This window comes from Balearica regulorum, chromosome 8 (assembly GCF_011004875.1).
Source record: "Balearica regulorum gibbericeps isolate bBalReg1 chromosome 8, bBalReg1.pri, whole genome shotgun sequence".
Lineage (NCBI taxonomy): Eukaryota > Metazoa > Chordata > Aves > Gruiformes > Gruidae > Balearica > Balearica regulorum.
In genome coordinates this window covers 21,028,298-21,056,115 of record NC_046191.1, presented here as the reverse complement: position 1 = coordinate 21,056,115, position 27,818 = coordinate 21,028,298, and the positions used below count along the sequence as shown (strand labels likewise).

At 40.3% G+C, this 27,818-nt stretch overlaps 1 protein-coding gene across 1 annotated transcript in view; it reads left to right on the top strand.

Moving 5' to 3' along the window:
- Nucleotides 1-949: 949 nt before the first annotated feature.
- Nucleotides 950-27,818, top strand: part of PLPPR5 (phospholipid phosphatase related 5) — a 45,160-nt gene continuing 18,291 nt past the window's right edge. Inside the window, 4 exon segments of the mRNA XM_075760014.1 lie at nucleotides 950-1,186; nucleotides 1,189-1,274; nucleotides 22,771-22,903; nucleotides 24,956-25,206. Coding sequence (XP_075616129.1) covers nucleotides 1,045-1,186; nucleotides 1,189-1,274; nucleotides 22,771-22,903; nucleotides 24,956-25,206 — 612 coding nt within the window. The 5' untranslated portion in view covers nucleotides 950-1,044.

The following is a 27,818-nucleotide window of genomic DNA, read 5'->3' as shown; positions in this document are numbered from 1 at the left end:
ACATTTTGGAGTGTGGGGGAAGTACCTTTAAGTAACTTTTTGTCTTTTTACCTGTTGGCTTTGGGAATCCAGACTAGAGCCTGCACACGGGTGAATCTGCACAAGCACTGGGCACAGTCATCTGTTCTTAAGTGTATGTGTATGCGCTATATATGTATTTTAGTGGAACTCTTTGTGTTCATGTACGTATGATTTCTCCCAGCACTGGAGCAGACTTACCTCTTACTCTGAACGTTACTTGCGCGAGGATAGGTTGGTGCCCAGCTACTCATTTTCTTTGTAGCTGTTAAACGAAAGCTTCAAACGTTAATTGCTTTAATAGCTATCCATATACAAAAGAGTAATGCATTTCCACTCTGAGGCCTTTACCACCCCGGCACATAGCGGCGATCCGTTTGCCGGCCGGGCGCGTCCGAGCCGTTGGCCGCTGGCGGCGTCGGGGCCGCCGCCGGGCCGCGCAGTGTCGAGCGCCCGGCGCGGCCGGGCGGGGGGGGGGCGGGACGGGACGGGACGAGACGGCGGGCAGCTCCGGGAGCTCCCTGCCTGTGCACACCCGTCATACAGGTGTGCGTGTCGGTGTAGAGAGAGGGACCAGCCGTACCCCCTGCCTTCTGCGGGGCAGGCGGAGGTGGGGAGGGTTTCACGTACTAATCACGGTCGCGCGGCCGGGGAACTTTCAGATTGGCCTTCGCAGCTGGCGCGGACTGCCCCACCGGTCCCTCCCTCCTCCCCGCCCGGGCCGGGGTCCGGCGCGGCTGCTGCTCCCCGGGCGGGGCGGGGCGAAGCCGCCCCCTCTCGCCGCCGCGCTCCGCCCGCCCGCTGCACGAGCCGGCGCCCGCGCTGGAGCCGGTGGCGGAGCGGCGGGCCGGGCCCCCGCCTGCCCTGCCCTGCCCTGCCCTGCCCTGCCCGCGCTCCCCGCCCGGCGGGCCTGACGGCGCCGCTGGCCGCCGCCGAGCCGCCTCCTCCCGCGGTGGATGCCGCCGGGGAGCGAGCGGAGCGCGCCGCCGGGGAACGGGGCTGCCGCGGCCACCGGAGCCCAAGTACATGCGAGTGCCCTCTCCGCTCACCAGCATGCTTTACTTCCAGATGGTGATCATGGCAGGGACCGTGATGCTGGCTTATTATTTCGAGTACACGGACACCTTCACGGTCAACGTGCAAGGCTTCTTCTGCTACGAGGGCGCGTACCGAAGCCCTACCCGGGCCCGGAGGACCGCAGCGCCGTGCCCCCGGTGCTCCTCTACTCGCTGACCGCAGGCGTGCCCGTGCTGGTGGTAAGCAGGGTCCGCCCGCGTCCCCGCTCCGGCAACTTGTTGGGCTGAACCGGGCCGGGCCTCGCCGCGGGCCCCGGCCGGAGCGCGGCCGGCGGGGTGGCTGTGGGGGTGGGCCCGGCGGGCGGGGACCCTCCGTGCTCCCGGCGCTGCGGGGCTGAGCCCGGCCCCGCGGGCCTCGCGGGCAGCGCAGTCGGGCCCGCCCCAGCCGCTGCCCACCCCGCGCCTCTGAAGTTTATTTTTAGCATCGATTTATGTAACTGCTAGTGCCTGTGTTGCCAGCCCCGTTCGACTCCTTTGGTAAAAATGGTCTTCTGTTTTTCGAAGCGTGTGTCACTTGCGGGTAGAGGGCTACCTGAGGGAAATCCGCTTGTTAGCAACCCCTAATACTAGTATTTCACCCCATCGTAATTATAAAATCCCTTTTGTCAGTTTATTTTTTTGAAAATAAACTGATACATGCAAGGAACAGGGAGGCAGTTCTGTTTGATTAGTTGTCTCCGTATGTCACAGTTACTGAGTGTGTATGCAAACTAAACCTGTGTGTTTCTAATTGAATGTGATCTTCTGTCATCAGGTTTAAATACATTGTATCTAAAATGAGATTTATTTAATTGATTTTCTTTGGAAAACAGCTAAGAGGGAAAGCAGTGAGATGTCTTCCCTTCAAGCTATTGAATGTACTGTTGTGTTGTCAGATAAGAAGGGCATTAACATCATTTAATAATCCCTGGCCATACTGTGGAGCAGAGACTGAGAGGGAATGCGATCGGAGTATTTAACCATCAGGGACAGATTATATATAGATTCATTAGGTGCATGCATGGTTACACATATAGAAACTCCTTGTGAGAGTTTTAGTCAGCTGTAAGCATTAGAATAAAAAAAATATAATAAGAAGAGGCTTCTTAAGATAGTAATTATTAGTTTCGCAGATTAATTTCCTTTCAGGAAAATATAAAAATATATGAGAAGAGAAAGCTTGCATCAAGATGATACTATGGTAATCCCAGACACAATTCCCTTCTGCGTTGTAGACCATGAGGTCTCAGATGGTATTCAACATAAAACCTCATGGTCAGGCTCAGCCTTAGTATGTAAGACTTGTTTCTTTTTTCCTAGGGATTGAACTACATCATTTGGCAAAAGATGTTATGTAGCCTTTGGTTGTGTTTTCCTTTTATTTTAACGTCAGTTAGTTGACCAATTTATTTACCAGCTTGCTTATTTGTTCTTTTGAACCCTAAATACTGTTTGAGATTTTTTTTTGTTTGTGGTGTTTCCATGTGGTGATTGTCTTGCTTTTAATTCTATTTATTTTTTTGGCTTAGGAAGTTATAAAGATTATGTCAGATATTTATGATGAGCATGTCTGTTTCCTAATGTGTGTCAGCAAAATGGATTGGTAGTTTTCCATTCATTTCCTGGGTGCTAGGTGATTACGTCAGAGGAAATCACCATGACATTTTGGGTTGGCAGTCTTGTAATTAGCCTTGCTAAAAGCTAATAATAGAATTTAATGATATTTAACTGTGCTTCGTCTCCCAGTTACCAGTCTCTTGGGCAAATGGCATGCATTGGGAGGTCAGGGCATGGAAAACCCCATTGCAGTGCCTGTGTTGCTTTTTTAAAAATTATTACTAATTTTTTTATTTATTAAATAAAGAATTCAGCTCCTAGGAATGTCAACCTCATGATTTCAACAACATAAGTCTAATCATTAATGTTATTTAATAAAGGCAACATTTGTCAGGCTTCAGACAGAATTCTGTTCTGGTTCTCCTTGGGCAATCCTCCTGGACTTAGTGTTTACACAGGATAGCTCTTGCTTAGTTGTGCAGGATATGGACACTGCCTTTGCTTGTTCCTTACATTGAAAGAAGTGGTGAAGGTAATATTTCTTCACCAACGCAACTTGTATGCTTTCAGAAGTAGTTAGAACTTCCTTCCCAAGATTTCAGAGGTGAATTAGATTCTCTTCTATTTAATTTTTTCTTCTTTATGAAGGTTTGAACATAGATATTCTGTGTAATTTTTGTTTTTTTCTATAAATGAAATATAAAATTGTATCACGTAAGAAAACCATATCTCTTCTTGTAAAGATACAAAACGTAGACCAGTGAAGGAAAGGGATTTCTATGAATGGAATTCTACTTTATTTATTTATTTATTTTAAATCACTATTGTCATGGAATATAGTTTATTAAATACTATGGGTTTTTTCTTTCTGTTAGTTTGGGGTGTGGGGTTAATGCTATTTCTGGAGTTTGGAGATAGAGGCAATAAAGGGTCTTTAACCTTGGTGTTCAGGGTAACTGGTTTTTTTGAGGGGATGGGGCTTATTGAATTGGAGCCCTAGAGTGCTTCAAGATAACCCGGGTTCTCTTAATGTGACTCAATCAATGGCTCCATTGCATTGAGTTTTAATGAAGTTGCTCTAAAATCAGTGAATAAATGAGTTTTTCCAGTAACTTTCCTCTTTCCACATGCCTGCTGTTAAAAAACAGAAAAAGTAAAGTACCAGTAGCTGGGTCTGTCTTGATGAGCATCTCATCAGCAATGGGTCTCTTGCTGCTGTGAGGCTGTCATACAACTACTCATCCAAAACTCCTGTGCTACATCAGAGTTGCAGTAGCAGACCTGAGTGTCAAGGTCGTGCGGTGGAGCTACGTGTCTGGTCACATGCAGGTGCTGAGACACGAATAAATGAGCTTGGGTCATTAGCAAGGGATGTACCTGTGAGCACTATGTTAATCCTGGAAACTTTCAGGTACTCTTTAAAATGCTACTTCCTACTAATACATTCCTGCAGGCCCTAGTGTGGCATGGCTGCCACACCTCCATTCCTGAGTCTGTCTGCCCTACTCCGTCCAAGGACAGATGCAGCTGACTGTCAGGTCACAGGTCCTCAGGAGTCTGATCTGGGAAATGGAGTCCCAGGGCAGAAACAGAGACTGCTTGCTACTGTAATGCTTGACTCGCAGGTGCTCTGGTATGGGAAAGGGAAACTGGGGGTGAAGGAAGGGAGTTTCTGCACTTGGGACTTAGATCTACAGTCTTTGGTTTGTAGATCTACAGTCTTTGGTCAAGTATTTACAAAGTATTAACCAAGTATTTGGTCAGCCCTGAGGTGCTCATGCAGTTGGACTAGATGGTCATTGTAGGTCCCTTCCAACTGAGCTATTCTATTCTACAATATCTCCTAGGACGTGTAGCAGCTAGTAAGAGGTCAAATTGTTGTGCTATTCACTTCAACAGTAATCAATTTATTGTTCATGAATAGACATATCTGCTTGAAGTCCCTGCAACTTCAGAGTTGCCCAGAGAAGGTGTGGATGCCTCCTTCCTGGAATTGTTCAAGGCCAGGTTGGACAGGGCTTTGGGCAGTCTGGTGTAGTGGAGGGTGTCCCTGCCCACGGCAGAGGGCTTGGAACTAGATGGCCTTTAAGGTCCCTTCCAACCCAAACCATTCTGGGTTTCATAGGTATAACAGCAGTTGTGGGAAACCCATAGAGGAATCCAGCAGCCATTCTGTAGGATAGGAAGAGCTTTCTCCTTTCCCTTTTCCCAGTTGTTTTCCCATCTCTTATGCAGGTTCCATGAAATGAAGCAGAATACATCACAACATTGGTTTCCAATCTGTGTTCTGTGGGTTATCTCTAAAGGGTCTATGTACTATTCCTTATCTGTTAAACCTGTAGTTTATGAGTTCTTCCACTGGAGAATTTTGAGGACTCAAATGTTTGGGTTCATTTGTTTTGTTTTTAAAAAAAGGCTGAAAACAACTGCAGCTTGACATATAGGAAAATATATGGTCCATTCCAATGTCAGACCATTATTTGTGGAAGGTCTCCTAAGTCATACCTCTGGGCATGGGCAAAGTAATGCCTTGAGTGAGTAGATGTGTTTACATCAGGAGTATTAGGCAGACTAACAGTAAAATGTTCTACCAAATATGGATGAGGCTGAAATTGCAATCAGAAGAATGTAGAAGCCTTAAGTATGAGGTTCTGCGATGGGAGAATAAGACTTCTGCAGAGGCAGTGCCCCTGTGCGCTCCCTTCCTCCCATTTGTCTTTGTGACTCAGGGTTGAAAGACTACTGCTGACTCTGTGCTCCTGTCCTTGTACTGTTCATAGCACTAATATCAAGAAATCTCTGATACACTGAGGAATTCTCAATACTTTTTTCTTTTTCTTTTTTTTATTTTTGATTTTTATCTTTAAGTCAAATGTGAGGGTGACAAGAAATACGCTCTTGATTTGAGTCTATTCAGATATGTAATCATAGAAGCGCTAGTTGAGATCTCAGTGCTATTTAAGCCATTTCCCAAAGTGCCAGTTCTTGCTCAGTGGGCTGGTTGCTTTTTTAGACTTGTTATGACAGATGTAGCTTGGGAAATATACGTCAGTCTAATCCTTTAGCTTCCAGGAGAAATGATTTGTAGAACTGTGAGGCTAGTGTCTCATGTTTTCAGAATCTATGGAGTGATCAGTTCTGTGTTATTTCTTTCTGGTAGATCTTAATAAATTTGACCTCTCTATAATACCATTAACTGCACTCAAGGATTCTTTTAATGAGTCCACACGCTAATACGGATTACTTAAAATGTCAAAACTGTTTAAGCAATAATTGGTGTAAAAATCAATGTATTTGACCTAAGATGTACATTGACTGTTGTATAAAAGCCAGGAGGAGATAATGACACACTTTCATTAAGATGTGTAAACAGTTTTATTATGCAAATGTTGTTTGTTTTTATTTCCAAGTAATAAGCGGATGATTACAGTACTTATTCATAAAACATACACTATTTGCCTAGATGAATTCCTAGCATATTCATATTTTCTCTGTAAACCAATTAAAGACTAATTTGTTTTAGCATAATCCCCTCAATATCATAATTGAAAAAATATCTGCCATTCAGACATGAAGTATTGTATTCCTTTTTTTTTTTTTTAGTAGACTGGATGAATCCTTAAATTGACACATCCCAAACAAGGAATGGATGTAGAAAATCAGGCATTCTGCCTTCAGCTTAGCTTTAGTCAGTAACTTTCTCCTTCCTGATCATCTGAGGAAGGAATTTTGAAACCTGGCAAAAAAGATTGCAAAGTGAGAGATGCAACATCATTGTTCATGTATCAAATTTCCTGTACCCTGATGCTTTAAGAAGAACCAAGATCGTTCTGTGAATAATGAGAAAGAGAAGCTACCTTTTGAAGGATCAGCACAGATTTCATAAGTCTCTCTTTCTTTGTCGGTCTCTTTGCTGATCTGTTAATAGTTCCAGGTCTGAGCAGCTCAAGACTAGTTGAAGGATATGCAGAGACCTGAAGGAGATACACTGCTTGTTTCCAGCACGTAGCTCTAGCTGATGTGATTGGGTGTGCTCCTATCTCACTCTTCTTTTTTTTTGAACCTGCTAGTCCCTATTTTCCTTCTGGCACCTGTGATTCCATGTGCTGTGGCATCGGAGACTGTTCGGATTTTATCAGGCTGTGTTTTCAAAATGCTCTTGTCAGAGTAGCTTTTAGTTAACCTGTAGTTCACTGAAACAATTCTACTCTGATATAACTTAGTGCTGTACACGAAGAAGGGTGCTGGATTGTGATCCATTTCTGGGACATCAAAATATTCTGTTATCTGTTTGTTATAACTTAAGGAAAAACATAATTTAGAATTAAAGTTCTGAAAAGGAAGTATTTCTGGAAACGCCCTCTGTGAACTTGCTGTGCCAGGAGTCTGTAAATTTACCTCATACCAGAGCACTCTAGATGCTTTTCATTCCTGACCTTAGTCAGAAAAAGCACTACCTTCACAAATAGTTCTTCCATCTATTTTAGGCTGATTATTTTTCTACTTCATAGCTGATACCAAGTCAGTACTTGGTACTTTAGTGTCTATGGGCACTTTGATACTATTGGAAAAAACTAAAGCACAGGGACAGAGTTGAAAGTGAGTTCTCTCCTGCTCTGCTACTCAAAGTAGAAGGGCCTTCTATGCGTCCTGAAGGACACTAAGCTGTTTTGTCACTTCTGCCAGAAAGAAATCAAGGAAGCTTGGTAAATATTGTAAGAATGTGTAGTTTCCAGCAGGTCTGTGTTACAGGGCTAGAAATTCCAAGAATATGTGGTGAGGTATTCAAGTGTTCATTTTTATCAACATCTTCTAGAGCAAGTTAGAGAAGTCACCCTGCAAAGTGTTCAGTCTGTCCTGGTGCTCTTTTCGGGAGCAGTAAGCTTTTTTGCTAGGTAGGTAGCTGCAATATTTGAACATCTCCCAATGCTGTTTTTGAAATTACAATGGTAATGCAACAGAAGATTAAAGTTGTACAGCCAGTCTTGTATGAATTGGGTAGCCTAAACTTATCCTCTGAAATCAAATGGAAAGCGTTTTACTTGTATGAGAAACTCTTTAGCATCTTGATATATGACCTGTTTCAGTAATCCTGGAATATCTTTGATTAGCTAAAGCTTATTTATGTGTCCTTTTCTTGTTGGCACATTTGACAGCTGTTAAGACTTTGCATGAAGAAGGAATTGCCAGAATACTTTGTTTACTCTGTGATCATGTTGTTCTTGAAGGGCCCATTTGGTCTCTGTCTTCATAGTTCTTTTTCAACCTGTGTGCACAGCTGCAACTTCTTTTCCTTGATAATTTTCTTCTTCCATTCTCACATTTGAGGGGGGTAGAGAAAAAAAGACATGTAAGACATGTCAAACTTTCTGGGTTGGTGTTTTGGTTTTTTTTAATGTGCAAATGCTGGAGACTTCAGAAAGCCACTTTTCTGGAAGCGAGGAATGCCAGCAGATGATGTTAAAGCTAAGGGACAATTTATGTCGTGCCCTTCCTCTGTGAAGGAATAATTGCATTGCAACTTTACTTAAGAATAAAAAATAAATCACACTGTTAATGTCTGCTGTAACTTTGTGTACCAGATGTCAGTACTGGCCTCTTGGGACACATAGCAAGACAAATACATGGTTTGATAGTGTGGTGCTGTTTTTATCCCAGCTTAAAACCACTAATCCAACAGAGCTGTAACTGAGAGAAACAATAAAAGATTCAGAACCCTTGTGGGTTTTCGTGGGAATTCTTCTTTATCTGTCTGTCTTCCTCTTGTGCTGTGATGGCTTACATGAATGTTGCCTGTAGAAGTTATGTTTGTACTTCCAATTGAATGTATAATTTCTACTGTGTTTGCTATGCCTGGTGTTTACAAACACTAACAATATTGAGGCCATATGCTTCATCCCTTGATGGGCTCTCTGGAAGTAAAGTGGCAAGCAGATGTGAAGAAGGCGGACAGGGTTCTGTTTGCAACAGCTGAATGCCTGCTTGTCCTATAAATGATGCACTTATGTTTAAGTGAGAAATTGTTAATCCAACTGATCCTGCACGATTAGGGAATTTGTGTGCATTGTTTGTAATCTAAAATAGTAGGCTTGAAGTAATAATCAGTTTCTCAACCAAACAATTCTTACTCATTGTACATCATACAGGATTGAGGAGATGGGTGTCCATATGATACATAATAAACGACAGCCAAAGTAGAAATGTAAGTAGCTTTAGCTGTGTTTTTCAGCCTTAAAAGCAATGTGACGTGTAAAAAGCTTTACAATGCTTTTGCAGCATCTCTCGGATACATTGAAGTGAGTGATGGTCCAGCTTTTATCATAAATGGTTCTTATTTAGCTGAGGTGTAGTACCTCATAGATTGCAAATAAAAAGCCTAGCTAAGGTGGATATACCACATCTCCAGTACTCAGAAAACATGTGACATGCTGTTTTAATCAGGAATACACATTGTGAACATACTAGTCCTTAATATTCATGCGTAGTACAATGAACATGGTGTTGGAGGGGGAGTAGTAAAGCAGAAGTTATAGCACCTGCTATATCTGATCAGCAACCTGGCTTTGATAAAATTACTTCTGTTCACCTGCAGGTGGGAAGATATTTATTTTCAATGTAAAGCACAAAGAAATCTGCAGTAGAAAAATTACTGTATATATTAAGATTTTTTTTAATCTACTGTTAATCTAATTAATTGTTCAGTACTGCTTCAAAACTGAACCTCAGTCCTGGATGCCATTTCCTGGGGTACGAGGCACCATAAAAAACCCCCCTCCGGTTATACTGGGTGAAAACTCAGTAGGATGTGGATTCCACTTCCGCTCACCATTCTGGACAGCATACACTGTTACTTGTTATCTTGCATGTATTGTATAAATGTATCATAATTATCCATTGTATAATTATTGTACATTATATATTATACATATATTTATATGAAAATTTCATTAACCTTATATATTTATTAATGTACAACCAATTAAAAATGCAATATAGCTATTGTTAAGGGCTTTCTTCTTTACCAATAGTATTTTTCCTTCTCTGCAGATATTACTTCTTGCCTCTCACCCATCTATCTTTAAAGAGTATGTATAAAGACATTCATTCCTAAACTAGAGTTTTTTGTTTTCTAAATAATAATAATATATCTAAAACCCCCCAAATTATCAAGAACAGAAGTCAGCCCAACAGTATCCTGCTGTTATGATTCTTTTTTCTTTCTCTATATACCATTTTGAAACAGCTATTGTTTTAGGCTAGTAGGTTTCATGTCTCTGAAAGGGATCAGAGTCATAAATTTTATTTTTTTTGTCATTCAAACTCTGAGTAATATTATGAGGACTTTCTTCAGTCAATTTGTAGTTTGCCTCTTTGTAAATCAAATATTAAATGGTAGAATTAATAAGTGGAACTCAGCTTCCCAATATAGTTATTTTGGGTAGTAATAGGGATTTCTGTGACCTGTCCATACCAATTTAGGGCTCAGTCATGACTGAATTAATTCTGCTTAAAGATTTGTTAATCACGGGTCAGCTGAGCTGCAGTAACCAACCATGTGCAAGTTGTAGCCTGTGGGGAGCATGAGGTGAAGTATTTGAGCTTGACCTGCTTTAATTAAGACTTAGGCCAATATATGTTAAACTAAAAGAGGGTAGATTTAGATCAGATGTTGGGAAGAAATTACTGTGAGGGTGGTGAGGCACTGGAACAAGTTTCCCAGAGAGGTTGTGGATGCCCCCTCCTTGGAAGTGTTCAAGGCCAGGTTGGATGGGGCTTTGGGCAACCTGGTCTAGTGGAGGGTGTCCCTGTCCATGGCAGGGGGGTTGGAACTAGATGGTCTTTAAGGTCCCTTCCAACCTGAACTGTTCGATGATTCTATGTTACCTTTTTGGATTTCACACAGTGGGTGCACAGACTGTCGATAACATGACATGGCTCTGCTGACAAGTGGGGACTCATACGGTCAAACTGCCCCTGGCTGATGTCTGGAGTTTGACCTCCTCATTCACTGAAGTGCATGGCTCTGCCTAAGTGCAGAGAGTGGGCATGCCCGAGTTTCAGTCCATACTTAATAGTAGTTTGATCATACACAGGTTGAAGCTGGTGTCCAAAGCCTCTCCACTGCTCAGTTTCTGCCTCTCCTGTCCTTGTGGGAGGTGTCCTTGGACCTGTTGGGGTGTATCTGGGCTATGCCATGACCCAGCTTTGAGGCTGCTGATATTGTGCATTCAAACTGCACAAACATGAGTCTGAGTGTCCGAGCAGTCCGAGGGAGGAATCAGGAGCTTGTGCTGTAGACCACAAGCATGCTTGTATGAATGGTGGTGAGGAGAGTCCAGCTGTTGTGATGATCATCTTTGCCCTCTTTTCCAAATGTTCATGCTTGACTGAAATCAGTGCTTCAGTCAGTCATGAGGACTTCTTCCAGAGCTTTTAGCAAAGGCAGATGAGATTTGTAGGCAGAGTGACCTTGGGGTGTGTAAGTAGTTTGCGGACATCTGCAGCTGGCAGAATGAACGTATGGAGCTAGCTTGTGAGCTCTATCAGGCTTTGCCTTGATAGAAGGATCTGGCCACCCAAGCAGGATGTATGTTTAGCCTTTACTGCCTAGCTGTCAAGTGGTAATTGTGAAACTAGGCTTCTCTGTAAAGCACTAGGAGATTCATGCATGAAACGAATTATACAAGAGCTAGGTATGTACTGATTGTTAATTAGTTATCTTGGTATTGGTGGGGTTTAATCACATACTTCAGTGCTCCTTGAAATAGCAAGTCTTTCCTGAGAACTAGTGTATGTGAATGAGTGTGGTGCTGATTGATAGAATAATTTTATGGAACCACATTCATTTTAAGAGTCAGTATTGCAGTTTTACTCAGTATTTCTTTTGTTTATGAAGTGATTTTGATTGTTGTGTGATTAGACGTAGAAGGAAATCATAAAGCAGAAACTATGTCTTTAACAAACTCAATATATTTACATATGTGAGTGTGTGTGCACAACCTGCTGCTAGGAAATAGTTGTGTTTACATGGTTGATTCATATCCATAGTTTAGTTCACCTATGTTTTTAACCTTGAATGCCAATGGCAAAAAAAAAATGCCTGAAAGAATTAGTTCACCACACCAGAATACCTAAAAAGGTTATCATATCACTGAATGTGTGAAAGCACCTTTCAACACAGCATACTTTGAACTTCTCTTTCTAGTAATAACTTAAGTTGCTCAGCTAATGAGAGATTACATCCAACACTGACTAAAACCACAATATATGTTCATACATTTAAATAACAATTATGTATTTTATCTAATACTCCTTTGTCTTCACAGAGAAGACCAAATGCCAGCTCTTACAAAGTCTGCCTTGAAGACAGTCAATGTCATAGCTTCACAAGACCTAAAATTTTTAGACTCATCATCCTTAAAACACTTCTCTCACCACCTGAGCTTTTTTGAAGGTAATTTGATAAAGCCAGCAACATGTTTACTATTATTGTACAGTTCTATGAAGGGAGGTGATCCTTGTTAAGGTAAATCATTATGACCTATTTTATGAGTAGAAAGAGATACAGTCACATATTGAAGAAGAGTAGCTGGGCTTGCTTTGGCCTTTAGACTTAGCAATTAGTTTTCAGAATACCATTGCATGCCTAAAAGAGCTGTTTTTATCCTTCACAGCAAAGTATACAATCTCCCCTCTGTCTTGTAGGCATTTCCTGTACTAGGAATTTTTTGCTAAAATTTCCCAGTCTTGCTGCTCCTGTTTCAGCTCATTGGCTGCTGTGCTAATGAGGGCACTTGGGACTTCCTCTTAATTCAAGCACTGCATTGTGTAAACTCCTAAACAGGGTCAGACAACATAGTGTTGCCAGCTGCACATCTGCAGCCATCTGGAGTTGTGGCAGGAGCAGTAAAATAGACATTGTGTAGCAGAGTTGAAAGTGCGACAAGAGTGCTGCAAATCATATTTGCAGAAAACCATAAAGTAAATTCCCCATATTTGATCTACAGGATATACAGAATCGTTATTGAAATGGTCTTTCTAGGTGCGTATGTATCAAATAAAGACAAATGGGAAATGCTACTCCTATGCAATGTTCTGTGAAAAAGCTTGCTGGCTGATTCACTACTGTTGCATTGTTAAGAGGAAGGTAATTATTAAAACTTCTGATGCTCATAAACAGTTCTCTGCTCTCAATGCCCTTTATTAAGATTGTGTTTCTAATAAACATCACTTCATATATTAATTTCTCCTTAAGAATGTTATTATAATAAATAACTGCAAACTGTGAAATTACAGCTTTCAAGTCTGAGGAAAGAGCTGTGAATGGTCACATGTCATTTTGCATCTGGGCATGCCTGGAAGAGGGACTTCTGCTCTCTTTTTCTTTCTGATCCTTTCTCACTGACCAGCATCTCTAGTGAAACTTCAGAAGTTAAGTTTGGTAGAACCACTATTTGCTTTGACTGTGTCGCTGAAGTGTCAATAGAAGTTGCAGTCTCTACTTTTCTTCGAAAGCTTTTATTTGGTCATTTGTTTCCTGGCTTTCACAGGCACTAGAAATGCAGATTAATACTGTCAGGACTTGTTACTTAGTAGTTCTACTGCTGGTTTTATGCTGAACGTACATATTACGCATAATGTAATGATGTGTGACAGCACAGAATTTCATGGTTCTAGATCAGATGCTTCCTATGCAATGGCTTTTGAAGTGTTTTTTAACTAATTTTTAATGACACCTGGATCCTTTGCAGTAATGCTCACAATGTGAAGACTATAAAGTATTATATAAGAAGAATGACTTTAAGGTAATATGCTCAGGAGTAGGCATTATAGTTTTGGACTTTTCTTTCTGATTTATCTGACCTGTTAAACCTCTTTCCCAAATATTTAGCCTTTAAAATTGGCTTGGCTTCCTAGTTTTGTTTTACTATCTTCTTGGGATGGCATTCATAGCTATGATCCATTTTCCCACTTCGACTGAAGTATTGCTCTTCATCAAGAGTGCTGTGGGTTTTCATGACTAATCCAGCCCCTATTGAATTTATGGGGATGTTACCTTGGATTTCAACTGGGAAAAGATAATGGCCTTACTGTGTTTGGTGGGTTGGCAATTATACTGTAGCCTAAGATAATTGTAAAGGAAGAGATGCTTATACAGAGGCCATTATAATAGGAGTGGAGCTAGTTAGGTGCTTTCAAAAAGACAGCTGTTTTATCGTGAAAATTTTTAATAAAAAAGCATAGCATTCTTTTATTAAGCTATCTACTTAAATTTATCATTATGAATCAAATACTAATTGACAATAACAAACATAAGTAAAAGCTAATTATGTGTGTGTTTTGCAGACACACATAGTTTCCCACAAAAATCCAGAAAACAATTTTTCTGGAATCTTACAGGTATTTATCATTTGTACAGCCTGTTTTTCTCATAGTTATATTAAAACACAAGCTGCTTTTAGTGGTAACATATTTGGTCCTTCAGTTTGAGTTGTTTGATGACGATGGTGTTTCAGTGAAAGTGGCTTGGCTTGAACTGATCTCAGGAATAATGTATCTGCAAAATGAGAGTAGCCTTGAGGAGAACTGAGATAGAAGTAAGACAGTGTGAAAAGCAGAAAATTCAGATATTCTCTTTCTTCTAAGCCTCTGAGAAGAATTGGCTCCAGTCACATACTGACTGTAAAACCACTACTTTGTGACCAGAATCTTTAAGAGATGCCTTTTATGTGACCAGTTTTTATTCAAACAGGGATGAAAGACCATTTATGTTGAATTTTGCAATTAAATGTTCATTTTGGGTAGAAAAGTGCAGTTGTGTAGATCACCTAAGGTTTAAAGCATAAAGTAACATTGCTGTTGGAAATGATCATCGGTATGGGTATCAGAAGCATTGGTATTGTGCTCATCAAGGAATAATGTTTTCACCACGGACAAAAGGGTAAAGAAACCAATCTCTCTCAACAGACAGAGCAAAGTACTGTTTTCTCGGACAGATAAGAAACAAAGAGGTTTATCAAGACCAGGCCATAAGGAACCACTGTCTTTTTCACATGTATCACTTGAAGTCCAATAGAAGACTTGCTTGATACAGCTGAGAGCAGAGCTGAACATGCTGTATGGAATTCATCTTCTAATAAGGAAGATAAATGATAGGGCTTTGAACAGTTTGTTTTTCCTTCACAAATATTACAGTATTTTAAATGTTGAAGCTAAGCACCTGAAAAAAAGAAAAAAAAATAGATGAAAAGTTCTTTTTCAAAATCCCTAATAAAATAATTGTATGTAACAACAACCCTTTTCAAGTATCAGTTGGAGATCAGGAGACTAAAATTAGTTGGTCTCTGGTCATATTACAGCTCATCTTCCTGATGAGATGTGTTTGTAGTGAAGTGTGGAGCTTGGAAACTTTGGATAATGGCATCCTTGTTTTTGTAACAGGAAAATGGGAACAACTTAAAACCTGTATGAATTCCTTATGATAAGCACCTTATCTGGAATATTTCATCCTGAAGTAACTTTACCTTTTGAAATGTGAATTGATGCTTTTAGAAGGCAGTTTTGAATACTTTTCTCTTCCCCTCAACATCTTCAGTCAAAATTACTGGGGTCTTTTAGAAGTTGAGAACTTTTTCTAGATTAATACCTTTTTCTTGCTTTTGGGTGTTATTTTTTAAAATTAGAAAAGCTTGGTGCAAGAGTTCTCACCAAAGTCTGTTATCTACTACCTCTTGGAGTATGTTCACCAAGAGTACTTGTCTCAGCATTGTGAAATGGTGCCAGCAGTTAGATGGTTTGGAGCCAGATGCCAGACACTTCCTTGGCCCCCAGACTGCCACGTTAGCATTACTGAGCTTGTTTTCCTGGTGTCCTGGCCATTTCTCACCCTCTGGAGAACTGCAGTGCAAAGCAGCTGGATACTCTTCATCTCGCAGCAGTATAAAAGGTTTAGTAGACATGACTAGGGGATGTAAGCCAAATGCAGTGGGTAAAGTGGATTGGATGTGGAGCGAACGTTCCTGCCGAGGTGGAGCCTGGCAGGGCCGGCGCACCGGTGGTGCTGCTTGCTTGCCCCTCCACTTCTGTCATGGAGCATCAAATGCAGGACCTGTGTCACACACCAAGACTCAGCCTCTGTGGTGATGGCACAAGGCCCTTCTCTTAGTTACACTCCAAATAGTGGGGTCCTAGTAACTGTTTCTCAAAATGATCTTTTGTGTAACCAAACTTTGCTCCGGCACTGTGTGATTCCAGCCCTGGTGAGAGCGTGCTGCTGTGCAGAGGCTTTGCCTGTTGGATAACGCAGGCATGCTCTATAGGAAATGCCATTTGCATGTACGATCAATTGCTCAGTTACAAAAAAAAGAAAAATAACAGGGGGGAAAAAAGGAATCTTTTAGAGACATTGTACTTGAAAAATATTTCCTTTTTTTTTTTTGTTTGTTTTTTTTCCTGTCATATGGTCATATGAAGATAATCCAGTGAATGGTGAAGGTGCCCATGTCTCTCTGATTATGTGCTCATGGGGTTCACTTGAAGCTCCGTGGTTATAAATGCTTGGTTATTATGTGCCTCTTGCTTTCAAATAGCCATAAAGTCGTAATGAAATGAACAACCTTTACCATTGCTACGTACTGACTATGTGTACAATGTATTACAAAGAGCAGTAAAGAGTATTTGTCCCTGTCAGAAGTAACATTAGTGTTTAGTAGCATATAGCCATACTCTGCACTACAGAAAAATAAGTAAAGCAGATATTTAACTATTAGATATATAATCTTATACTGATATTTTTTCTTTTGTAAATGGCCATGACCAAATATATACCAAGAACTCTATTAAAATTTTGATATTTTTCTCAAAAAACTGAGAACACATATTTTAAAAACAAAATTTACTGGAAAAAATGCTGGGTATTTTTTCCACTTATTTTTCTAGAAAAGCAATTTTCTTTTCACATCTTTTCTCCAGACCTTCAGAAGCTGCTATGCAGTATGGTCCTATATCTCCATGCTGAATGCAGGGGGGAATATTTTGTATTTAATCAATAGCAGACAGATTTATCTAGGATTTATTTTTTCATTTTCCTCAAAACTACTGGTCATTTTTCACTATAGAAAATGTACTTCTGTGAAAATCAACCAGGGCATTTGCTGTCAGTTTAAGCAAGCAAGAAGCAATGAGAACAAGAAAACCACAAAGAAAGTGGCCTCAAGGGAAAGCTCTGCATAATGAACTTGAAATTGCTACTGCTGGAAATACTGTTGCTGCTTTTCCTGCCAGGGCTGTCACCTCACACAGCAATTTTAGCTTAAAGCGGAGAGTGGAGCTTATCTACAGCATCACTAAAGACTGAGGTTTATGCTGCTAGATTTTTCCTAACTCTAGAGACCACTATGCTCTGTGGTATGTTGATGGCATTTTTAAAGGGGAAATAGGCCAAAAATAGCTCATGGTCTTGCTAAACGTTAAGAAGAAAAGATAAAGAACAGGAACAACAAAGCCTATGGAAGCCATCTTTTTAAAATAAATCTACCCCACACTTTTTAAGTGGGAACTCATAAGTGAAATGAATGGGGAGGCCATGCAACTTAAATGATAACAATTTGCCTGGAGATACACAGATCATCCTCAAGATTTTTAGCTCCAGTTCCCAGCTTCCCTTCCTGCCTGCTAAGGAAGTGTGAGGAAGTTCATTCTTGAGAGAAGAGCAGAGCTGCTCATTCCCCTAAGGGACAATCCTTTGCCATGTTAATTCCTAAAGATGGTCTCACAGAAGCCTTGGTTAGGGTTCAAGTCATGCCTAAATGAGAGAAATACGATGAATGAAAAGAAGTCAGAAGAGAAATCACAGTGCACAGTATTGTGAACTGTTCTTAACTTGAGGCATTCAGAACACAGATGAATATTTAGTGGTATTTTTAATGCAATAACTGCTTTTCAGTGTTACTCATCTATCTGAGTGGTTGCTGTAGCTACTGCATAACCCTGAGAATTGGCAGAGAGGGAATCGTGTATTCTACGATGTTCCTTGGCCCATATGAAATATTTCATGAACATTTGTATACCCTAAAATAGGTGTTAGCTGCAAAGATCTATGAATGTGTACACAGAAATTTCTTTCCTAATCCCTGTCCTGGTTTTGGCTGAGATAGAGTTAATTTTCTTTCTAGTAGCTGGTATAGTGCTGTGTTTTGGATTTAGAATGAGAATAACATTGATAACAATATTTTATTTGTTGCCAAACAGTCAAGGATTTTTTAGCTTCTCCTACTGGCCTGCTGATGAGAAGGCACGGGGTGCCCGAGAAGCTGGGAGGGGACACAGCCAGGACAGCTGACCCAAACTGGCCAAAGGGATATTCCATACCATATGACATCATGCGCCCTATATAGCTGGAGGGGTGGGACAGGAGGCAGTTCAGTTCAAGAACTAGCTGAGTATTGGCTTTGGTTGATGAGCAACTGTGCTGTGCATCACTTGTTTTGTTTATTGTTATTATTTATTATTGTCTTCCTCTTCTGTCCTATTAAACTCTCTTTATCTTGACCCACAAGTTTTACTTTTTTTTTCTTTTTTTTTCCCCTCTTTCGATTCTCTCCCCCATCCCACTGGCAAGGAGGGAGTGAGCAAACGGCTGCGTGGTTGTTTTAGCTGCCTGGTGGGTTAAACCACGACAATCCCAAATAAAGATTATCAGCCTTAAATTTCAGGATTTATCTTGTTTAAGTGCATTAATATACCCTCAGATATCTTGTCATATAAATGAATGTTTAATTCTTACTTGAATCCTAGATCTTTATAGGAAGTTATGTCATATGTGAAAAGATAGACCATAAAATAAACCTCATTAGTATTTTAGAAGTGCAGATTTAAGGTCATTCATTTATACAGGTGCTAGCTATTGTAAACCATATGTGACACTAGGGGAAGTTTGTTTATGGAGTCAGTTTACTGGAAAATCAGCAAGGTCAAAGCTGCTCTAGCTCTAATATTTGGTATGAGTCAGGTTTGACATTTCAAGTTAAAAAAGAGCTCAGAATTTAGAACCAAGTTAAGAATATACTGGATGGATGATTTTGGGAAGGACAAATTAAATTTCTAAATTGACATGCAGTGCTAAAACTAGGAACAGCTTGCCTGGATTCAGAAAAATGACTAATACAGAAAAAAAATGAATTTATTTGGGAGGGAGGAATCAGTGTAGGGAATGTGTGCTAAATGCTGTAAGTATCCTGTGCAGAAAACCAAAAAAGGGACAAGTGTTGAGTGGTTGGCAATAAATACATTACTAGTACAAAACCACCATGAAAATCAATCAGCTAATAAATTAATCAGAATCTCAGAGGTGAAAGAAGAAGAAATATTAATTTTAGATCTCACCCCTCCCAAACTCTGTTCCTGGCTGTCGAATGGGTTGTCACATTGCAGACAGGATACAATTACCATGGAGACAGTTATAAGAACTTTTCCTGTAATATAGATTTTGCTGGGTTAATATTTCTTTTCTGTGCTTCCATAAAAAGAAAGGACTGTCTAAATGCTAGTTATGAAGTATGTATTAATATTAAATATCTTTATGTAGGGTGATTTTTGTATTGTTCCTATTACACTCTATATAGTGACCCAGGACTAAGAGCCTTCCCTTTGGTTACTTAGAGGGAAGCTGTAGTAGAACAAGGATCTGATCGCTGCCTGTCAGAGCTTAGGCTGATGCCCATAGGGTGCTCATTCTTGTCTTGCTCCTTCTTGTAACAATTATGCACACTCCATTTTTATCTAAGTACAAATATCTTTTGTACTTTTATGTAAGTATAAATAAAACAATTATATATAATGTTCTTTGGAATACTGGAAAGCCTGCACTTTGTATTCTTAGTCTTCAGGTGAAAAATGTTCTTTTCCTTATACTTTAGAAGATGTAATTATATGTCAAAAGGTTTTCTCAGCTTTAGGGAAGGATGACCTCTGCTTTTAACAGCTGTTAAAATATCTGTGAGCTAGGAATTTTAATGTATATCATTCTTCAGGATATCTGTACAGCAATCTAAAGTTGTATGGCCCTGTTAGACAGAATAAGGTAAAAGGTACTTCTAATATCCTCACTTTTTTCATTGCAAATTATATTTCTGTACCTTAACTTGTGTAGGTCTGTCCAAAAGTTTACGTCGTCAGAGCTTTCAGATTCTCCATTGCAATTCTTCATTGTCAGTTTTGGAATATTCTAAAGATGTTTTGCCCCGAGACTTAGCGAAGAAGTACACAAGTAATTCTGTTACATTAAATGTCATTTTTTGACTGGTTGCAACTTGCATATGCAGTGGAAGGGGTAATGGCAGTCCCTGTGCCAGAGGAAATGCAGAAATTGTTCCATCCTGGAATATGCCAGGCATGCAAATTATGGTAAAAAGGGCAAGAGGGAGATCACCCTCCCTTTCCTCTACCCTGTAGAGCTGATTATTGCCAGTCATGCTGGGAGAAGAAGGGGAAGGAATTGTACTGGGAAACAGAATCTCTCCCAGAACTTACTGAAATTGAAAAATATTTTCCTTCCAATTCTGAAGCATCAATAGGCTGATTATTGAGATGAGTAGTGCTTGTAATGAAGGATGGAGGAAGGAGAACAGCTTTAGCTGAGCTGCCAGTACAGAAAAATACAGAACCTGTATTTATTGCCAAATTCCAGATGGATTCTTTCAAAGTAAAGCCATAGAAACATAGATACAAATGCCTGTTGTGCTCAATGGCATATCCCACTCTGATTACTTCTGAGGGTAGAGCACTATGCCTAGTGTAGCAAAAGTTTTGTCTTCTGCTGAGTTCCACATCATTCTGACCCTTGCACCTATGTACCCACTCTAAGAGTATTTTTGGTCAGCTAAGAACTTCAACACTGCTCCTTCCTATTCTTGGAGCAGAGGGTTTTCTTCATTCAGGTCACCATTAAAGACAGGAATTGTAACAAGGAAAAATTGTTGCCAGCAGCTGATGAAGACAGGAAGTGAGGATCTCCTTTCCTATAACTGAATGAGCAGTCTTCCCATTTGCTAACCCTAGCTTCCCTACCAACCAAAAAGAAGAACCTGTATTCCTAGATCAGCAGATTCAGAGATCGTGCTCAGAGCTGGAGAGTTGAGTTTGCTGACACACTTTCTCTTTCTGTTCTTGCAGAAGATTGAGCACTGTACATCATAGATGCTTCCCTGGTGCTGGACTCTACTTTTTCCTGGAGTTTGGAAATCTGCAATAATTTTACTGAAATGTATTGAGTTTGGCAAAAAAAATCAGTTAAATGCAGAATCTGACTTTGTTCAGGTTGCCTAGTCCTTGATGTTCCATTATTCCAGAGGAAAGGAGTTACTGTGACTCACAGAGCGTTTCAGTTCTCACCTTTATGAATCATATTAAAACTGAGGGTTGGTTGGTTTGTTTTCTTCATGAAAGTTGTAGGGGTCATTGGGCTGAATTCTCCTTATCATTGTCATAATTTTGATGACCTTGAATTCAAGATCGAATTACATTTCTTATGTGTACTGATAATTTGTTAATTATAGATGAAGAAATGTGGAAAAATTGCTTACATCAAAGCAAAATTTGCTTACATCAAAGTAGAGAGAGGATACTTGTTAGCTCAGGTATTGAAATTTCTATTTCATCTAAAAATTCCACTAGGATCAGAAGCCAGTCTAAAGTAATAAATAATTATTGCTTTTGTGACAAACTCAATTTTGCTTTTTACACACTTGCCACCACAGTTACTTGTGCTGCATTATTTGTAAGAACCACTTTCCTCCTCTATGTGTCACAATTTAGCTCAAAGTCATCTATGTAGATCTGTATATAACTAAGCCAGGCCATTAATTGCATTCTTCCTGTTGACAGCAAACTCTGCTTATGAGCCATCACCCATAGGTTGGGGTTTTTTTGTAACCAGTGCTGTGTGTAGAACTATTGTGATATATGAAAAGGTTTATAGTTTCCTGTTAGGTCAAAGGTTTAGAAAAATGTAGGCAATGAATCAGATTTGTTGGCATTATTTCTTATATTTGTGTGATATTGAGACTTCAGTTTGCTAGTCTTCATTGCTGTTTATGAAAGTGTGATGTACCTATCAATAAGCTTTACTGCTTTTCATATAGAAGAGTGGAAAAGCTTTGCCTTCAAGTCCCACAGTGAATCAAAGTTGGAATACAGTGGTCAGTATTTGACCTCTTTTTGATCATACCTGTGCTACCTGCAATAAAGCTTCAGTGTCATAGGTTTAGATATAAACATGCTTAAGACTTGGCTTTGGCTATTAATTCTCAATGCCATAATTGCCATGAGTAAATTAAAGGTCATGTTTTGCTGTACAGGTAAATACACATCTTGGAGGGGGTATTTTACATTCAAAATCTATATTTTTCTTTTTTTATTTGTGATTTTTTTCCCCCCCAACTGTAATGCAACTGATCTGTAGGCATGAGAACTTTATTCATTTTGGTGCAATGAATGTGAAACAGGCCATGCTTAATGTTAAAATATCAGTGGTGTGACACTTTGTTCAAGCATGAGCAACAAAGCTAAAGCCAGGCTTGATAAACTTAGCTGGCAAAATATGAATCAAACCCTGTTAAATACATCCTGGCAAACCAGTCTTCTGATGTGAACAGGAGCTATGTTGTCATTTTTTACTTTTTTTTTTTTTCTCCCCCCCCCACCATGGTCCAAAATTTAGAGCTCAACCTTGTGAATTGCTGCGTGTCAGGGAAAGTCACGTGGGAACTGAAATGTCCAGCATCTTCCAGGATTAGGCCTTCACTTTGGTCCACATCTTGTGTGTTATGCAATCTGTTGTTCTTGAACTAATAGATTTCTTTCTTTCCCCTCATCCTGAAAACTGGCTTATGTTACATCAATTCCAAGTCCCGGTTATAGAAGTTTATTCTCTTTTAACGCAAATAAAGTAAAGCAAGCCATAAGGCATATTTCCGTCATAAGAAGGTTATGTACAGAACTTGGTTCATTTATGTTGTCTTTTGTGCTGGTTTGGTCTTGTTTCCTTTCTCTATCCAGAGATAGCCATCTCTGTAATATTAGTATATTTTACTTGCTGTAATCTGATGTATCATTTCTCTCCCCTTTTTTCTCCTTCCTTAAGATTATCATTGGAGAAACTGCAGTGTTTTGTCTACAGTTAGCTACAAAGGATTTTGAAAACCAAGAAAAAACAATATTAACTGGAGACTGTTGTTATATAAATCCACTGGTGCGCAGGACCATCAGATTCCTTGGTATGAGCAAAATTAATGCTTTCATTTTCTGAATGGTGAGAGTGATCAATTATGTCTTAATTTTGACCTGGGGAAAGTACTCAGATAACCATACAACATTTCATGTGTAGTCTTAACACAGGTGCAGTGAGTTCTCTCCTATTGGGTAGCAAATGAAGCTTTTTGGAAGTTTGGATAAAAACATAGTTGCAGAAACAGCAGTAAAAAATAGAAAAAAATTGGGTCAAAATCCATGCACCACTGAAGTCAGCTGTAACTCCCCCATTGACTTTAATTGATATGAGATGTCATCCTTTCTACTTTGTTCATTGTAAATGTGTTTGGAGGGAGAAGTACCACCACTCAGAATCTCTCTTGAATATTCTCAGATTCTGCTTATTAATACATGCAGGGATGCCATAGCAGGGCTCAATTCTGTTTGCTTCTCACTCACGGTTATATCTAAGAGAAACAGCTGGAGGAATGAAGCATTGGGGCAGCTAATCCTCCTGTATGCCCCAGTCACAGGGGGAGTGGGGGGATGTAAAGCTGTGTCTCTATTTGCAGTGTTTGTGCAACAGCTGTGCCTGCCTTCTGAGAGCACAATTGTTTGCTGTCACACTGGAGTGCTAAAAGTCATTGAGACTGTCTTGCATGGGTCCAGAGAAGGTGGGGAGTGATGATGAGGAGCTCCTCCTGCTCCAGTTGCTCTGTGTGTAATCAGTGCCTGCATTTCCTTCCCACTTGGTGGGCCCTGCTTGCTCACGGAAGAAAAAAAAAAAAAAAATTGGGAGGGAGAGAAAGAACAGTGGCCTCCGCACTGTTCTACCAGATGAGGCATCACTACCCATTATGCTCACACAAAGTAATGCAGCCACCTATGTTGGGGCAGTACACGCCCTCAAGGCTTGCTGAAAGGGCCCTTCTGTGCAGCCACTCACTGGGCACAATCCACTGATCACCAGTGCCTAGCAGCTCAGGGTGAATTAACATTAGTGTGGCATTGCTGACCAGCCAGGATCCCAGAAATCATCCTTGGTCCTCTAGCTTTGCTGAGGAAAAAACCTGATTTTAGAAATGCATGTTTCTGTGGGATCATGTCTGCTGTGGTGTACATCCATTAAAGTCCTCGTGGTGCCCCATGAAATTTGGAGCTGCTAGAACTCGCACTATATACACAGGCAATTGAAGTATGGGAAAGGTAAGGTGATTTGCCCTTGGAAATCCAGGAGGAAATCCATAGTTCAGGTGGAATTTGAACATGTACCTGCTGGCTTTGCCTCCCAATCAGGGTGAACTGTTTGAATTTCCTTCCAGAGCTCATTTTCTGCTTCCAAAAGGATAGAAAGGGACCTCAGAATAGCAGAAATATGTTTTCTTTTAAGTAATCAGATACATGCATTTCCATTCTAATGAATGAGTACATGTGCTTAATGCTTTGCTGATGTCTGATTAAAAAACTCTTTAACATGAGTAGCTCCTCAAATATATAGATCTTTAGCTCACTGTGTTGATGTTGTGATTAATATGCCTTGCATAGAGATGTCCCCAGCAGCAGGCAGATGGAGACAACTCGTGCATGGCAATATTGAATTATTCAGTACTTCAGCTTCTTTACAGCTGCAAGGGAAAAGAGAATGTTTGTCCAGTATGTGTTACAACTTTTCAAGTTACTTTTCCATCAGGTTCTCAAGCAGATTTATCGGGTGAAGAATTTGCCTCTGTCACTTCTGTTTAGTGAACATGGGCGAAAGTTAGGTACCAGTATAGCTAGTTACCCTGAACAGTGGAGATTCATGGCTAGGGGACCTAGGAAAGCAGGTTACTTGCACAAGGGGTGAATGTGCTCCTCTGAAAGATGGAGAAAGCTCAGGCGTACGGGTACGTTGCAGTGTGGCTGCTGTGGTTGTGTAGGAAAGTACTATCTCCAACTGAGCCAGGGTCTTTAGGGTACATGTGAGGGTTTTTCATGCATTAAGTGGAAGGAGCTGGTATATTACTGTGATAAATACTATAATTTGTTGCACTGGAGTGAAATTGTCAGGAAATTTAACTCTCTGTTTTCCTCTTTAGGAATTTACGCATTTGGACTGTTTGCTACGGACATCTTTGTAAATGCTGGACAAGTAGTAACAGGGAATCTTGCACCACATTTTCTTGCACTTTGTAAACCCAACTATACAGCACTTGGATGTAAACAGTATACACAATTCATCAGTAGTGTACATGCCTGTACTGGAAATCCAGACCTTATCATGAAAGCCAGAAAGACATTCCCATCCAAAGAAGCAGCACTAAGCGTATATGCAGCTATGTATCTGGCTGTAAGTATATTGTACTATTTAATGTCACTCTATTTTTAAGAGCGAACGGCTCACACTGTGAGGGGAGGAGGGAGGAATGGGGAGAAGATAAGACAACTCTTGGCTGATTTTATATATGTAAACCTTTTATGAATTACTGTGAGGCCTTTGAGAATTTGGTTCATTGGACTTAATTCTGACAATTACAGATGTAGCGGTTCTCTGAGCTTTGAAAGCTAAGGCAATGGTGAGAGAGGGCAAGTTGTCCGAAAAGGGTTGTAGATTTAGGATAACCAGGTTTTTGGTTTACTTTTTCCTCATTTCCAGAGAATGTGGGAGGAGGCCTCGTTGGGTGGGAAAGAATAAGGGTAGGGATTGCCCGTGACTAGAGTGGTTCCTTTCCGTGTTTTAACCCAGTACAGATTAGTAGAATTGCACATGGCTGTATTCTTTGGTGCGGTGAAGAGTGGGCATACATAAGTGTCTGATCTCTGCAGGTTTCGTGAGATCTGTGCGTGTCTTTAGGTACCAGAATTGCTATTCACAGGTACCTCAATGCTCATGCAAAGTCAGTTTGGCTCTTATTCTGCAATGGAGGTGGCTATAATACAATCCAGCCCTTTTTCCCTCTTTCCTCTTTTATACAGGGAGTGATGAGCAGGGCAGGGATAAAACTGGTGTTTACTGCCTGGCATCAGAGCTGTTCTATGGGTTATTGAGAAATGTGAGGAGGCAGGTGAAAGGCAGAGTGATGGTGGCTAATGAATTTCACTTGAGTAACTCTGTGCAGTACTCACTGGCTTAGTTTGGAGTGCAGTTTGTTCTAGTCTTAAGCAGAAGCACATCTTCTTGTTAGTAAAGCTGTCCCCAACACATGCCTATGGGCGTCTCTTACCCGACCTGCGCTGGTAATCACAGTCCTTTGTAGCCCTTTGGATGGGCCCAGGACTGTCCTCATAGTGTCAGTGGGAAAATAGGCAAGTGTGCGTGTACCTCTGTGGTTGTTGCAGGAGTCATCCCTTAAATTCCCTCAGTATTTGAACAGTGGCCTGCCTATACATGTGTGTGTATGTATGTCTGCCTATATACACATGTACATATATATGTATGTATTGCTTTTGAGCATATATTTAATGAGCTGACTTTCAATTCCCAATTGAGCTGGAAACTGATACTTGCCAATATGGCAAAGATCCCAACCCCATCCACAGACAGTGTGCCAACTCCATGCTTCTGAACATGCTTTTAGAACCAGTTGCCCAGTTGCTTAAAATCTGCAACACTGACGGTAACATTTGTCAAAAGTTCCTTGTGAGCAATGTCTGCTTAAGAGATGTGGATCATCAGTTAGTACAGTCAAGTGTTATCTGCAAATCAGAGATGAGCAATAAAATTCTATTCTAACTTGAGGCAATCGTAAGACTCCTAATAGTATTATCTATTTGGGGAGATATGTAAGGCTTTGCTTCACTGAAACGTACCTCTAAATTTGGAACAAGCTATTTTAGAAAATATTCAGCATTCTTCATTTTAATTGCTCCTATTTTTCTCATCCATCTGTAAAGTTGGATTTCCACTGTTGCCATGAGTCACAGTAACTAAAAGAAACCAACTGTTCAGCTACTGCAAAGCAGGAAGGAAAATAGTGTTAATACATTTTAAAAACAAAAAGTAGACATTAGTAAGGTCTAATACCTAGTGACAATGGCTTTTGACATGAGCAAGAGTGCTTTATGCAAACCTTCTGTTATCTGTGAATCATAGAATCATACAATGGTTTGGGTTGGAAAGGACCTTAAAGATCATCCAGTTCCAACCCCCCTGCTGCAGGCAGGGACACCCTCCACTAGACCAGGTTGCCCAAAGCCTCATCCAACCTGGTCTTAAACACTTCCAGGGATGGGGCATTCACAATCTCTCTGGGAAACCTATTCCAGAGCCTCATTACCCTGTGGTCAATATACAGTTAGCAACATCAAAAATTAAAACTGCTGTGATCTATTTCATGACTTTATAATCTTTCAGTAACTGCAGAAATGAATATATCCTATGTCATTATTGTATTGCTGCATGGTGCATGACACTGTCATCATTTAACTAAAGCACTATAAACTGTTCTCAGGATTTCGGGATTCTTACAGACTGCCTAATAAAGTGAATTACTATGATGTATCAGCTGAAGTGTAGCCTGCAAATTTAGGACCTTGATGCAATATTGGCAGTCCTTTTTATTTAGTAATTTTTTTAAATCCTCTTGCATGGTTGCAGCTAAAAATACTGTTCATTATACACCAGGGAAAGAAATGCAATGTTCCAATATTCGGGGTCATGTCCTTACACTGTCATTATGTTTATCAGCGTAGTTGGCCCTGAATAACAACTTTCTCATCACTATTCACTGGAGTAGAAGATTTAAAACAGTAGCCTAGTCTTTGTATGAGCCATGGTACAACAGTTATTGAGAGCATGGCCATAAAGACCTCCATATATTACTCGGTATTTCATGAGCATATAATCTCTGATACAAAATGTGCTTTCTTTTTGGTTAACAGAAATATTTGGGAGAGAGAGAGGGATTGTTACAGAATTCTCCCTGGACATTTTAGCCAGCTGTACACAATACAAAACCAGCT